The sequence below is a fragment of the Saimiri boliviensis genome, chromosome 7, assembly GCF_048565385.1.
Source record: "Saimiri boliviensis isolate mSaiBol1 chromosome 7, mSaiBol1.pri, whole genome shotgun sequence".
Classification (NCBI taxonomy): domain Eukaryota; kingdom Metazoa; phylum Chordata; class Mammalia; order Primates; family Cebidae; genus Saimiri; species Saimiri boliviensis.
Window position 1 is genome coordinate 88,051,202 of NC_133455.1, and position 16,564 is coordinate 88,067,765.

The 16,564-nt window shown below is 39.9% G+C and overlaps 1 protein-coding gene across 2 annotated transcripts in view; it reads left to right on the forward strand.

The window, feature by feature from the left end:
* SSPN (sarcospan) overlaps positions 1-16,564 on the forward strand; it is a 107,818-nt gene that overhangs the window by 60,302 nt on the left and 30,952 nt on the right. Inside the window, exon 1 of one of the 2 annotated variants that reach the window (XM_010337326.3) lies at positions 9,141-9,555. The exons of the other annotated variant lie outside the window; for it this stretch is intronic. Coding sequence (XP_010335628.2) covers positions 9,277-9,555 — 279 coding nt within the window. The 5' untranslated portion in view covers positions 9,141-9,276. Of the gene's footprint in view, positions 1-9,140; positions 9,556-16,564 lie in introns of those variants that run through there. 2 annotated transcript variants of the gene reach the window in all.

A 16,564-nucleotide genomic window follows, 5' to 3' on the forward strand; every position in this document is an offset into this window, starting at 1 on the left:
TACCCACTCCGTCTTTTTGGTTCTTTTAGCCTCTGTTTCTCTTTGCACATTGGCCTTACTCTCTCCTGTCATAGAAAGACTGTCCTCAAGTAGTGGGAAAGGAAGCCCACCGCTGGTAGCTCCCCTTCCAAAAGGAAGAAAGGCCTGCACACTTCACCCTAGCATCCTTGTCTCATGCCTAGTGGAAGAGTTCTGATTCATTCTGTTCTGGCTTAGTCCTCCCTGTGCCCAACCCTTAACCCCAGGTACGGGGCAGAGATGCCATGTTTGGCCAGGCCAGGCCTCAGAGCCTGCTGCTATGGTCATGAAGTAGGCAGCAGCCCCAAAGACCATGTTGGCATGGGGGAGGGATCTTTCCCCAATATAGAGATTTTTAGCGCCCCCCCCCCCCACAAATGATGTCCAATGCACCATGTGTGAGACTTTAGGGAGCAAAACATTTGGGAAGTGTGAACATTTTCTTGCCAAGATCTGACTAAATGTAGCTTAATGTTAGATTATCACAACTTTGTTTTTGATACACCAGCAATTCAGTAACTTCTATGAGATAATTTGAAATCAGCTGGGGAAATCCAGTGTGACTTTTCTACTTATTTTGATGTAACCATCACAAGGCATATGGTAAAAGATCAGAAATAAAACGGCAGACCTTTTATGGTTGGCTGAGGTGGGCAGCATAGTATTTGAGTATAGTCACTTCCCTGCACCAGCAGGTGGGGTCAGAGGGAGGTTAAGGAGAATGGGCTGAAACAATGCAGGTATAGAAGAAAGAGCGCTGCCTCACATTCCTCTACGGGCCATTCTGGAAAAGTCTCAATTACAGAATTAGGTGTGAGTTTGGAAAGTGGAGGTGAAGAAAAACAAAATGATATTGTGAAGCAAAGCACTAATTCGGCAGTTGAAACTTCAGTGATAACAGGCAGTGAGTATAAGAGAAGAACAGGGAGGATGATAGTTTTTGTGCAGGGTATAGGAAGAGAAAGAATGAGGACAAGATTGCTGAAGAGAAATTATTCAGAAAGATAATGCATAGGAAGGGAAAAGTGAATAGGAAAAAGGGCAGGGCTAGGATACTGGCTAACAATGACTGATTATTTACCCGCACCAGGAAATGCTCTTTGTGTTTGCATCAACTATTGTACTTAAAGCTCATAGCAACCTTCTGAGGTAAGTACTTGCAATATTCACATTTTGCAGAGAGGAAGCTGAGGCTTAGAGAGGTTAGGGAACGTGCCCACAATCACACAGCTGGTAAGAATTAGAGCTGAGATTGGGACTCAGGCAGTCTGGGCCCAGCATCTGTACTCATAACCACATAAAAATGAAATAATTCATAGAAGTGTAGGGGAAAAAGAGCATGGCCCACAAGGCTTTGTCATAAGACGAAGATGTCTTGAAAAGTGGTGATGACTAGATATCAAACCAAATACAGGGGGATAAGTCCGTGGAAACATACACATTATCCAAATGATCAAAGATGTCAATCTGGCTTAGAGTCAGACAATGACTCAGCTATTCTAACTAAGGAAGAGGATTACTGGTCAAAATGAAAGTTTTATAATTTGCTTATAACACAGGGTGTTTACTGTTATTATTTAGAAAACCTAATTATAATTCATCCCTGTGTCCCAGTTGAGTTATTCCTAAAGACAACTCTCCAAACAAAAATAAAAATTGACAGAGAAAATATGCAGTTCAAGAATTTTAAAGAAATGTTGTTTGTGTCTGAAATATCCAAATCTAGATAACACCATGACTATTTAGGATATACAAATATTTATTAAAGCCATACTATGACCTTTGCTCCATGCTAGGCTCTGTGGGACCAATGGTGATTAAGGAAGCATCGTTTCTGCACTCATGGGACTTATCATCAGGACTCTAGACAGCCTCTGTTCTTACTACCCTGGTATGTGGCAGGGGTGTCTGTGCACACAGCACTGTATTCTCTTAGCCTGTCTGCTTGCCTGTATGTGCAATGTACTCATGCAATTTTTTTGTAGAATAAAAAAAGCTAAGTCATTTCAGCTAAGTTAAAATGTAAGTGGAAAGGACACTGAATTTAGAGGAAGAAGAAGATCTAGGTTTTGTTTGTTTGTTTTTGTTTTTAATGTAACCTGGGAAAGGTTACTTAACCACTCTGAAGAAATTCCAACTTCAGAGGGTTTTGGTCAGATTTAAACAGATAAAAGAGTACTTTGTAGCCTATAAAAATACATAAACCTTTCTGTAAATTGCAAGTTGTCATTGCGATTATAATTTACAGAAAATATGTTTTTGCCTATTGCAGAGGAATTTTTCAGAAAATGTTGTTTTGTTAAAACTCATCTGTGCTTTCAAGACATAGCAGTCACAGGTGCTGTGGGATAGGATATGAAAGTAGAATGTCTCTGTATCCCAAAATTGCATTATTGACAAGAAAAGTATTGATCCTACATTCATATGTACGTGCCTAGGAACTCACAGCTGTCTTTCTCCCACCCTGCAAACTCAACTGCATTCTAGTCTTACATTTCCCCCACCCACCTCAGCCTATGAAGGACTTCCTTCTAAGACTAATTCTCCCATGTCAAGGAACTTGTCTGATCAAATGTCCCCTCCCTCAGGCATCTTTATCACTTTCTACCTCAGTACACAAGCATACTCAAGTGTCTTCCATTAAAAAAAAAAAAAAAAGGCAAACCTTTCCTTGACTTTATATTATCCCTTTAGCTGCAGCTTTTTCTCTATCCTTCCCTTCACAGCTAAGTATCTCAATAGATTCCTTTACATGTAGTCTCCCTGTTCACCTCCTATTCATTCTTAAACTCATCAGAATCTTGAAACTGCTATATGAGATTGTTCTGGCAAAGGTAACCAATGACTACCTGTCATTAAAGTCTGTGGACACCTTATATCTCTGCGGAGTTCAAGGACAGAGTGAATTTGAGGCACTTTTGGGACTTTTATATGGAGATGTGAATAGGTGTTTGCATTTGTAGACCTAGAACTAAGGAGAGAATTCTGGGCTCCTAATATAGATGGATTTGGGAGTCTTCAGCAAAGCCATGGAATATGTAGTACAAGAAGAAAGAAGCTGAGAAAGGAATCATGAGGTTTACTAACATTTAGGAGATGAGCAAAGGCAGAACAATCCATGAAGAAACTTGAGAGGGAGGATATGGTGATTTAAAAATGTATCTTTGATAACCTTTGATTCTTTGGTATGCTTCCTTTCAATAGATGGATCTTAATTCATCTCCTCTTGCATGTGGGCTGGACTTTGTGACTTGATTTGAAAGAACTGAATGACCTCCAGTGTTGCTAAGTGACTTCTGGGGCTGCATCATGCAAAGAACTACATTTAGCTTGCTTTCTCAATCTCGGAATCACTTATTCTAAAGCTAGCCACCATGTTGTGAGGATACTCAAGCAGCCCTGTGGATAGGTCACTTGGAAAGGACATGCTTGCAAGATGCATTAGCTGCCTGGGATGCAGATCCTCCTGCTTCAGCTGAGGTGGGATCGTCCTGATCCCAGGCCTCCAGTCTTTAAGTCTTTCAGCTGAGAGTCAAGATAACAGGAAGAAACAAACCATCCCTTCTGTGTGCTGTTTGAATATTTGACACACAGAAACCATTAAATAATAATTATTCTTTCAAACCACTAACTGTTAGGGTGATTTGTTATTGTAGCAATAGGTAATTAATACAGAGGACTTAGAATGGCAGTAGAGACATTAGGAGAGACTGGTGAGGTAACTTAAATTTACAAAAAAATTCTTACTTGTTCTATTGTTAATTACTGAGGGACACTCAGTGACTCCCTGTATTTCTGTTTTTATTACACTTTTAAAAGTTGAGATGTCATTATATACAATAACATGCATAGATATTAAGTGTTGTTTAATGACTTTGACAGCTAACACCCATATGACCACCACCTAAGATATAGAGGGCTGATTTCCTACTTAATGTAGGTGACAGGGGATGGAGGTAGCAAACTCCCATGGCATGTGTATCCCTATGTAACAGTCCTACAAGATCTGCACATATACCCCAGAACTTAAAGTATATATTAAAAAAAGACTTATTTCCATCACCCAGAAAGTAATTTCCTGCTCCTTTCTAGACAATTCTCTCATCCCAACTCCACAATTACTTTTTAAATTACCATAGATTCATTTTGCCTTCTGAAATTTTTACATAAATGGAATTATGCTGTATGTATTATTTTGTGTCTGGTTTCTTTCACTCAGCACACCGTTAATGAGATTTATCCAAGTCATTACCTGTATCAATAGTTCACCCTTTTTCTTATTAACAAGTGGTATTCCTCTGTATGGATATACTGCATTTGTTCATTCATTTTTCTTCTGTATTTCTCAATTAAAATAAATTTAGTTATTTCTACAGTATCATATGCAGTGGAAAAATCAAAATTACATGTAGAAAAATTTGGTCTTATAAATAGCATCTTAAAAATAGGTGAAATGCATGATAAAATGATTGACATTTATCATTTCTATAGCTCTCCAGAGAATGAGAAAGTTAAGCCAGGTATAGTGGCATGTGCCTATAGTCCTAGCTACTCAGGAAGCTGAGCTGGGAGGATTGTTTGAGCATAGGTTTGAGTCCAGCCTGGGCCACATTGTGAGATCCCATCTCTAGGGAAAGGGAGGGAGAGAGAGAGAGAGAGAGAGAGAGAGAGAGAGAGAGAGAGAGAGAATGAGAAAGTCATAAGCCCTCTGTTGACCATAAAATTGCAATGTCCATATGTTATTTAACTTGAAAATACAAACTGCCAAAGAAAAATTATAAGTGGGTCAATTCTGTTGAGGAAAAAATGAGCCCAAAGACACATTTAGAATTAATAAAATAGAAATAAAGAAAATTTTAAAAATAGGAGTTGCTTTAATTTGTTCTACACACACACTCACACACAAACACACACTCAGAGGTCAACAATATCCCTAGAGTCATTTTAGGTATGGGGGCAAGCAAGGGATAGGGGGCCAGCCATCCTACATATCACAAATGAGTTCCCAATTGTTTTCTGCAGAGTATTTGATACTTCTTTAAATCAGATTTAATTGAACATTTTAGATATATTTAGTTACATATGAAAAGACTTGATATAGACCTTGGAAATGTAATAATTTTTCTCTGAAGTCCTTTTTTGTTCTTAGAGATGTAAGATTATGTGTTTAAGAATATGTTGGTTTAGAGATTATTTCTAGTTGGGTTTCCTAAGGACATTTTGTTAATGACACTAGTTTTAGGGAGTTATCATCTTCCCTGTTCTGAATTTCTGAAGCATAAATACTTCAAAATAATGTTAAGTTTGAGATAGACTGCAAAGATAGAGGTACTGGCTTGATTTTGTTTTCTCCCTCAAGAGGATCAAAATAATCTCAAACCATATATTAACTACTCTCCTGCAATTTCTAATTTACAATCTTTGTCAGCTTAGAATTATGGAATCAGCCAAGAGTATCCGAAAACATTTTGTTTCTACTGTGCCTTTTTTCCCGGTAATATAAATATCTGAAGAGGTTATTGCTTAACCTATAAAATAGTGACATCATAATTTATGAATACTGAAAACCCTGGTTCATTTCTGTTAAACTCTGTGATGAGCTAGACGTGGTGATTTTTCTCAGTGGAAAGGACATGTAAAAGGAAGAGGGTTTTTTTGTTGTATCGTTAATGACAGTCTGATCTCATTTTAGCCTTGATTACTCTCTGTCACTATTTGCCAGTAACTTTTCTTCGTTTCTACTTTCCGATATCAATTAAGTGAAAATGCCATTTCCCATTCTCATCAGTATCATCTCATAATATTACCGAAGACCAGACCTCCCCAAACACAGAGTCAAACATGCTGTTGAGAAACTGAGCAGGTGCGAGTTTCCCTAGACCACCAAAGGCTGAAAATTGTAGTCTGCAAGTTATAATCGGACTAGAAGAATTTCAGTGTATCTTTTTTTTTTTTTTTTTTTTTTTTTTTGAGACGGAGTTTCGCTCTTGTTACCCAGGCTGGAGTGCAATGGCGCGATCTCGGCTCACTGCAACCTCCACCTCCTGGGTTCAGGCAATTCTCCTGCCTCAGCCTCCTGAGTAGCTGGGATTACAGGCACGTGCCACCATGCCCGGCTAATTTTTTATATTTTTAGTAGAGACGGGGTTTCACCATGTTGACCAGGATGGTCTCGATCTCTTGACCTCGTGATCCACCCGCCTCAGCCTCCCAAAGTGCTGGTATTACAGGCTTGAGCCACCATGCCCTGCCGAATTTCAGTATATCTGTGATATTGTTCATTTGCATTGCTTTCATTTGTAACTTTTCTCAGTGAGGCAATTAAAAGTAAGCCTTTTTTAAAAGAATATATGTACAACTGTTTTACAACTGTAAGCCACTAGTTCTGAAACTCAGAAGACAAACCTACAGCAATACCCTATTATCTAGTTTGACTATTTTAACTTACATAGAATTTAAGGTTTTGAGGAAAAGGCTAAAAATATTTCCCTTCTAATTAAATGACGGTTTGGCAGTATGATCAGCGAATAGAGCTTGTATCTAGTTATAAACTAGTACTAATAGGAATAATGGTCTCTATTGACCATTAAATGTATATTATGGTGGTAAATCAAGATATTTTTGTAAGGGACTCATTCTTAGGTCTATGTTTGTAATTAACCCTATTATAGATACTATGCTACCCACGACAATTAAATTGTTTAAAATCATAATTTAAACAGTCTACCCACTTGTTTGCCTGTAGGCAACGTACATACAGGAAGTAATTAATAAAACAGTTAATAATGTAAACCATTGGCTTTGGGGTTCACATCTGGTTCCACTTACTCCCTTCATAAGTAGTTAGTGACTTTAATCCAATTAATAATTCTGATATTCAATTTCATTTTTTTATATTTAAAAGTGGAAGCTATAATTATAACATTGTGGTGAGGGGTGACAGTAAAATATGCAAAGCATTCGGCATGTGCTTGTTACAGAATACTCAGTAATAACTAGCTATATTTTTAATAACAACACATATTTTGATTCTAGGTAGTCAGTTGACTTTCTATAAATGTTTATTGTATTTACATAGGAAAATCAAGCATTTTCTTGTTTTGTCATTTGGGTTGTTCTCAGTCAGGCCCTAGTCAGGAGGAAATCCTGGTATAACACCAGTTTTTATTTGTTTGTTCATAATAGAAACCCCTAGTGGTGTGATGGCCCCAAAGCTGACCATAACCTTGCCTTAGCCACTCTGTTTCTCTGCTAAGAGTGAGTGCTGTTTCTACTGCCTCTGCATGGAACTGGGATGTATGGTTTAGACTCTGTTTTCTAAGCGAATGCATTTGTTCCAAAACCATTATTTTTCTCACTGGTCCAAAAGGAAGGCATAAGGAAAACACTGAAGTTCATAAAATAAGTAAGGAAGTACATACTTTATGTCTTCGAAGTTACTTTTATGGGAACTTTGCAGTTTACAAAAAGAGCTGATGATGATTAGTTTGTGATTCTAAAGCAAACAGCAAGGAGTTGGACTTTGTTTAAATTTGCTGATAGCCAACAACCTAGGAGAAGCCCTTATCTATCCTAACATCTGGGTAACGCCACTTATTTCTGAATATAGCTTTCTGAATGTTACAATGACCACACCAAAGGAGATCTAAATACCCCCAAAGCGACAGGATCATTTTTTAGTGGTTTCATTGAAATTTGCTCTAAGTGCTACTGAGTAGAGGTATGTGGGAATAAAAATAATCAGTTTTATTGATTTCTTCTGTGACTTTGGGCCAGGACCAAGTCTATCTTGAAAATCTTTATATCCTAGCACATCGTAGGTGCTTTAAAAATAACTCTTAAATATTGACTGAGTAAAATGTCCATCTCTAAGATGGACAATTCGATCCTCCTAATCATTGTTGTGGAGATGAGTGAAGACTCTAGGGACTCCATATAATCTATTAACAGTTTTTTGTTTTGTTTTGTTTTTTGAGACAGAGTCTCGCTCTGTCGCCCAGGCTGGAGTGCAGTTGTGTGATCTCGGCTCACTGCAACCTCTGCCTCCCAGATTCAAGCAATTCGCCTGCCTCAGCATCCCTGAGTAGCTAGGACTATAGGCGCCCGCCACCACGCCTGGATAATTTTCGTATTTTTAGTAGAGATTTCACCGTATTAACCAGGCTGGTCTTGCACTCCTGACCTTGTGATCCACCTGCTTTGGCCTCCCAAAGTGCTGGGATTACAGGCCTGAGCAAATGCACCCAGCCAACTGAGCTTTTAAAAACAAATACATGTGAGAGGCTAGGTGCACGGTGGTTCACGCCTATAATCCCAGCACTTTGGGAAGCTCAGGCAGGAGGATCCCTTGAAGCCAGGAGTTCAGGACCAGCTTGGACAACATAGTGAGACCCCATTTCTATGAAAAAATAAAAAATTAGCCAGGCATGGTGGTGCTTGCCTGTAGTCCCGGCCACTTGGGAGATGAAGTAGAGAGGAGCTATTGAGTCTAGGAGTCCGAGGCTGCACTGAGGTAGGTTGGTGGCACCGCACTCCAGTCTGGGCAACACAGTGAGGCCGTGTCTGGAAAATAATAATAATAATAATAATAATAACAATAACATGTGAAAGAGAGTTCACAATTAGCACAGTATCTCTATAAAGAGTTATTTCAAAAACACCTCAATGGGAAAAGTGCCTTTATTTGTCAGCTGGATTACAGAACGCAGGAAGCACAGTGCCTGTGCCTCTGCTGGAAAATAACAACGACTTAACTTGTGGAAACGGCTTCACAGCTTAGAGCCCAGCAATGCCTATTTTGGATTAGACTGTGTATTAATTAAGCTCCCACGATTTCAACATTCATCACCTTGCATTGCACCTCACGGAAATTAAAAGCCAAAACCAAAACAGTCCTGGAGTTTCGAGTGAGGAAAACAGACTGCCCGCACTCGCACACGCGCTGACTCGCACCCTGTCTAGAGTGCACAGGCTTAGGCGGCCAAGCGACCCGCGCCGGCTCCCGCGGGCCACCGGCAAACCCTGCCCGGGCCCGGCAGGCGCTGCGTCTGGGCGCGTTGGCAGTTGGCGACCCCCCTCGAATCCCCCTCTGCTGCCGGCTCCCCGTGGCCTTTGGAGGCTCGATGAGTCGGCTCCAAATGTTTTCCATATTTGTTCAGCCTCCATAATTCGAATACCAGGGCAGGCCGAGCCCGCCTTGCGCCGCGCTCCAGGGCCCAGGGCCCCGCACACGCACCAACCACCCAGCCACGCAGCGCCATGGGCAAGAACAAGCAGCCCCGCGGCCAGCAGAGGCAGGGGGGGCCGCCCGCCGTGGACGCCGCTGGGCCCGACGACGTGGGGCCGAAGAGGGGCACGGGGGCCCCCAAGGAGTGCGGGGAGGAGGAGCCTCGGACCTGCTGCGGCTGCCGGTTCCCGCTGCTGCTCGCCCTGCTGCAGCTGGCCCTGGGCATCGCCGTGACCGTGGTGGGCTTCCTCATGGCGAGCATCAGCTCCTCCCTGCTAGTCAGGGACACTCCATTTTGGGCTGGGATCATTGTAAGCATCGAGTCTGTTTTGCCTAAGCGCGTTTGTCAAACAGGAATGCGAAGTCGCATGGTAGAGTTGAGACTAACCCAGCTGCATGTGCCCTTCCCCAGGTTCACTCCTCTAACTCGCGCTCTGCTTGGTGACTGATGCGTGGGGCACTGGGTTTTCCCGGGCGGGGCAGGGCTGCACGCGGTAGGGGTTCCTGCCCCTCTCCTGCTCGCTGTTCCCAGCGCCTCCACCGGGCCTGACTGACGCTCTGGAGCTGGGGAGTTCATCTCAAAAACTGCTGATTTGGGTCAGACTGAACAGCCTCAATACTAACAGCAGGTTCATTCGGGCTCTTTCCTTATCCTATTACCCAGATCCCACCCCTGTCCTTAAATAAGTGGCAAAAAGTGAATTAAGTACATCTAGTAAAAGCAGGAGAGGAGAAATCCTGTATTTGGAGTTGCCACATTGAGTAGCATTCATTTTATGTTTTAGACTGAGGCTCCATTAGTAAGTTTCATGAAATTATGGGCTATGACAGGAAATGCGAATACAGCAAACACAGCCTTAATCCACTGGAGTCTAAAGCGGGATAAACCCAGGGCGATGACCATGACGGAAGTATATTTGGGACTCCACTGATGGATGTCCTGTTCTAAGTAGAATAGTACTCAGCTGTTGTGAGTGTTGAAACACGTAGCATACTTGACTTGATTAAATGAATTCTCTAATGTAAAACAGGTTCTACTTACTGAACACCTGTGTGCCTGCTAGAGGCCTTACATGTATTATTTCTAATCCCCACATCATCCTGACTGGATCGTTTTTATCATTCTCATTTCTCAAATGAAGGAACCCAGGCCAGACTCACCCAGGGTCGTGAGTGGGTAAAGCATTCAGCCAGGCTGATTCTTTCTTATCTGCATTTTCCTCATTGAATCACGCTGCCACCACATTTGGTTTGTAACTTTAATATTATGTTATATTACAGTGCCTTGTAGCTTATTAAACTCTTTCACATGCATTATTTCATTTGACCCATGAAACAACACTTTGAAGTGGGAATTGTTACTCCTTTTGGGATGTGAGGAAATAGGGCTAAAAGTCAGATGACATTCTCAAGACCAGAGATTGAATGTGACCGAATCCAGAGAGACTAGAAATGACATTTTTGACTCCTAATCTCATATTGCATCCTTACTGCTATAACTGACCACAGGAACTGTAACTCACAAAACATCCCTCAAAACAATTTTATATCAGGGACAGACATTAAAGAGACCTGATATATATATGCATTGATGCAGGTATTTCCTAATTAAGATGATTTGAATACATAAACTTTTGCATAGTAATTTAAAACTTTAATTTTTGTACTAAGAATTCCTGTGAAATTGTCACAATTGGAGTTTTCTAAATCGGGTGATTTTAAAAATAGGTATTTCAGGCACCTCAATGACTATCCACATATCTGGGGGAAAAAATGGCTGCCCTTTAATGCTAGGGGAATTAAAACACAAAAAGAATGAAGCTCTTTCATTCAATGTTTTTGAATATCATTTGCGAATCTGTTTCCCATCCTTTCTTTATTGCAACTTCAAGAAGCCCAGAACCAAAGAGGCAAATTAGATGGAGAAAAAACTTGTTTTAATGTTTAAGGCATGAACATACAAACCGTGCAACCCAGAAATTCTATAAACTAAGCTCCTGTGGGAGATGTTCCCAGTTGCCCTGGAAGCTCCCTGGGTGTTGCACAGAGGGCATTATATACAGCCAGGTCTCTGTTCTTCCTGGTCTTCTTTTTTTTTTTTTTATCATCTAGGATTCATCTGAAGGTTGCTCTCAGTACATAGCCCTGATGATATCTGTAATCTTAGATTTTCTTTCAACGGAGAATCTATGTAGACAGAGCAGCTAGTAGAGGATGTCCTGACACTAGTGAGGAGGGTCTCTGAGAAGCCAGGCCAGGAACAACTCTCATCGTAGCAGGGCCAGAGTTTGGGCAATGTGTCACTGTCTCACACAGACACCACGTTCTGCTTGTCCTCACGATGCTCTCTGTGGTTGGTCACAGGGCACTCTTCCAAGCTTTCAGGGAAGGCAAAAGACAGCAAGGCAGGTGGTGAAGTGAAGATGCGTACACACCACACTTGGTGTTGAGCCCCAGCTCCGCCACTGTGTGCCGAATAACTCTGGTTTTTTTTGTTTTTGTTTTTGTTTTTGTTTTTGTTTTGTTTTGTTTTGTTTTGAGACAGAGCCTTGCTCTGTTGCCCAGGTTGGAATGCAGTGGTGTGATTTTGGCTCACTGCAAATTCCCCAACCCACATTCAAGAGATTTTCATGCCTCAGCCTCCTAAGTAGCTGGAATTGCAGGTGTGCACCACCACATGTGGCTAACTTGTGTGCTGAATAACTTCGGACAAGTATTTAACTTGTCTAGGTTTCCATTTCTTTTCTAATGAAATCAGAATGATAATAATTTCTATCTTTCGGGCTGCCCTGAGGATGAAATAAATTAATACATATAAAGCACTTAAGATAGTGCCAACAAATGCATGATTCAGAGTTGGCTCTACTTATAAGCTGCTTGGGAAGCAGTCACTGGTAGAATCACTCTGCAGAGGAAAAGTGGCTTTATTTCATCTCTAGACTTGCAGAAGTATCATTTTTGACTCGCTACATTTCCCAGACTAGTTTGAACCTTGAAGCAAATATCAGTTTGGCCATCTCACCTTTCTCTTTTCTCAGCCAAGTTACTATTTAGCAATCACAGTGGTATTTGATTAATCCATTACTTTCTGAATCTCTCTGGAGGTTTATAAAAATGAACTTGGAGGAGAGTGGCCTCCTCAGGGTCATTTTTCCTTTGGGTTCTGCAGTGATTCAGGACTGGTATGTTCTGCAGGGTTATACCAGTTTTCCCTGTTCAGGAGTCCCACCAGACCATGGGCTGAGGCTGATTGACACTGGTTCCCAGGATGTAGGCTGAAGCCAAGCTGAGTAAGGCACCCACACCGTCTTTACAACTTTCCGGGCTTCACATCTCTGTTTCCCTTTATTCTGGTTGCCTCTTCTCATGTGGTCATCGCCTCATTTTATAAGGGCCACTATCCCATTAACTTGGAATTTGGGGATTGCTGTTTCCCTAACAGAACGTGGATATATGGATAAATCCACTTAGGTGGCTTCTCTTTGACAAATGCCTGGGTGACTTGATGAATATTCAAGGTGTGGTTATAGATTGAAGAGGCACTTGGTGATCTATGATCAGAAATTTACGTCCAGTGGAATTTTGGGAAAACAAATAGGTCATTTCTTATCTATCCATAAATGTGACTCCACTCATCCCCAATCAAAAGATGATTGAAGTCTTTTTACTTCTGCTACAAAAGATTCCTGTAAGTGGGAAAAAAAACTCATACTGGAGTCATTATGGAGACTATGTAACCTGTAACAGTGCTGTTCATGTCTTGTAATTCTTTATAGATGGTTTGAGGATTGTAAGTCGCACTGCAATGACAAAACAAAGTGGAATAGCAACTTCGAGGATGCACTTGGCTGGGTACAGGGGATCCTAGGACAGAGAAGTTTGTTCCTTCATTTATTTCTATTAATGGCTTGAGTAGCTAAGTCAGATGGGAATTCAAGTTGCTCATTTTTCTGGAATTCTGATTGATGAAAAATGTGTAAGGATTGAAGGAATCTAAGGACTCTAGGGATTTTACTTCTCACTCAAATGAATACAGTTTTAGTTTAGGTAAAGCATTACGTGCTTAACCTTTGGCTTTCCCTTCTTCATTCAGTAACATCTGTGGAGGGTGTCTGCTGTACTATGCATTGGTCTAAAAGTAATGAATCAACTACCTGGAGGAGATCTCCAGATCCTGATGGACACGTGCCCTTATTATATCTGACAGTAATGAATACTTCCGATTAGAAAATTTAACCTACCTACACAAATATTTTTAAAATCCATTTACCTTTCAAAGTATTCCACTTACAGTGATTTATTTGCTTTGGCATCTCTACTCTGAAGGCAATTTAAGTGCAAACTCTTGCTACTCATCCCCAGTGAAGATGTTTAGTATTCGATATTCTCTTGGCCCTTGTAGGGAATATTACCATGGAAAGTGAGAATTTATTACCTTATTGTGCTTTTCAGCTTCTCCCACTCTCCCTCCATTGCTTCCATAACCCCACTCAGTGGAATAAAAACCCTGAGATAAATACTGCATTAATCACATTAGAAAGTTTAAGGCAAGGGCTTAAAAGAAAGGGAAGAATATTTCCTTTATTTAATGTTATTCGTAAAACTCATCACATGAATCTGTAATGATTAAAAGTCCTGTCAAGAATTTCAGTAACAGTTTTCTTATGTTAACTAGGAAATTCAAGTTGCAGGTTTATTCAGATTTTAAAAACCGATTTTAAGTCTTGCCTTAGTGGAAGGGAAAATTGGGTGGTTATTTATTTTAAAACAGAATATACCATGAAATGCACAAGTAGGCATATGACATATAGTAAATAAGGAACAAATACAGTTGTTATACAGAATTTATAAGTAGAGAAAGTAAGACAATAATTTAGCTAAATGGTTAGATCATGGTTATGAAAAGTAACTGGAAGAGAGAAACATTTGACATTAGAGTATGGGATAGACCCTTCAAATCAAGAAGCTAAATGTGGTGGTAACTTTCTGTAGAGGTGTACTGATACTTGAAAAATTTAATCTGGAATTATATTTTTAGGAGTACACTACATAGTAACACATTATTCTCCATATTGGGACTTTAATATGCTTCCAAAATATAATGTAGCATCCCTAGTACCCCTGGGAAATAATTTTTATTGTGGCAACTATCACAGGATTGTTAGGAACTGAGGAGAGATAATTACATGGCCCAACTCAAACTCTGTTGAATACATGGAATAATAATGACAGGAAAATTATCTTATAGGCATAGGAAGTTCTCATAGTAAGTATAAAAATGGAATGCAATTGAATTATTTTGGCAAAAGAGTTAATTTTAATACATATATGAAAATAAAATGGAATAATCAAGAATTTGGTGAGGCAGGGCACAGTGTCTTACACCTGTAATCCCGGCACTTTGGGAGGCCAAGGCAGGTGGAGGGCATGAGCTCAGGATTCTGAGATCGGCCTGGGCAGTATGGCAAAATCCCATCCTGTACCAAAAATACAAAAAATTAGCTGAGTGTGGTAGCACCCACCTGTAGTCCCAGCTACTTGGGAGGCTGAGGTGGGAGGTTCTCTTCAGCCTGGGAGGCAGAGGTTGCAGTGAGCTGAGATTGCACCTCTGCACTCCAGCCTGGGCCACAGAGCCAGACCCCATAAAACCAACAACAATAACAACAAGGAGTTTGGTGAAATGTTTCCTGAAAGAATTTCAGGAATAGGATAAATAATCAGACAGGTTAAGGTTGAACAAAATCATTAGATTTTCAGAATCAGCAGGAGAAATGTGTTTTCACTTCTACTTACAGCCTTCTACTAAGCCCAGATATACAAAGGCCAAGGGAGTGCTTATATAATGAGGAAATTGTCCCTAAATCTTCTTTTTTTGTTTTTTTAAATAAGGAAGGAGAAGGAGCAAGTCCTGATATTTTTTAATCCTATATTATGGATATATTCAACTCAGAAAGTTAATCTCTGGAAGCTTTTGAGATGTCAGTCATCATTTTGGATTTATTTTTTGATAGAAATATTAGTGCATAGAATTTTGGGATAATAAAATGAAAAAGTAATTTATTCTCTTACTTAAAGTAATATTTATTCTCAGGGCTGCTATTATCCCCTGACACATAATGGATAAGTTGAATTGAAATCCATTTATTTCATACTTGCCATTATCAGAGCATCTGTTTGAACATTCATATGGCCATTTTTAAACTATGTACAGTCATCTCTTAGTATCTGCATGGGGTTGGTTCTGGGATTCCTGATACCAAAATTCACAGACACTCAAGTCCTTGCTATAAAATGGTGTAGTATTTGCATATAATTTATGCACATCCTACCATATACTTTAAATCATTTCTAGATTACTTATAATACCTAATACAATGTAAATACTATGTAAATAGTTGACACACTGTATTATTTAGGGAATAATGACATGAAAAAAGTCTACATGTTCAGTACAGACACAACCATCCTTTTTTTTTACCCAAATATTTTCAATCTGTGGTTGATTAAATTCATGGATATGGAACCCACTGATACAGAGTGCTGACTGTACTTGTATATTCAAACACAAACAACTTTATTTATAACATTTAAGACAACTATGAAGTAATAATAAGGAATGTGTTGTTACTCCATTTTGGCTTCTGGGTTCTAGAAGAATTCAGAACATATTGACTTAGCATTACTTAGATTTTTTATTTCATTTTATAAAGTGGCAGGACTTTAAAAAGAAAGAGGTCATTTGACTTATTTTGCATTCTCCTAACTAGAACAGGACATGTTAGGATTGATGTGGCTGAATGCTAGATGTTGATATTACCACCCATTTATGAAGGAAGAAATGGCATAATTTTCTCTAATGTTTGGTCTAACAATTGAATAAATTACCAATATGATATCCACTTTCAATGTGGTCTGAGGAAATAGATATTTTCTAGACTTGCTCTTGCCTTTAGCTGTATCTGTGACATTTCTATTTAGAGTGTTCTTTCACTGGATCCACTTGCTTGCAGTGTGCCCTAAAGGGTTAACGACAACATTAAAAGAAAATACACAAGGGTATGTTGAAGAGTTCAGCATATATGTTTCTATGTTACTGTAGGACAGTGTAAGACAGTCTGTTCTCACACTGCTATAAAGATCTCACACTACCTGAGATTGAGTAATTTATAAAGAAAGGAGGTTTAATTGACTCATTGTTCTGCATGGCTGAGAAGGCCTTGGGAAACTTACGATCATGGCAGAAGGCAAAGGAGAAGCAAGTCATGTCTTACATGGTGGCAGAAGAGAGAGCACTGGGGAAACTGCCCCTTATAAACCATC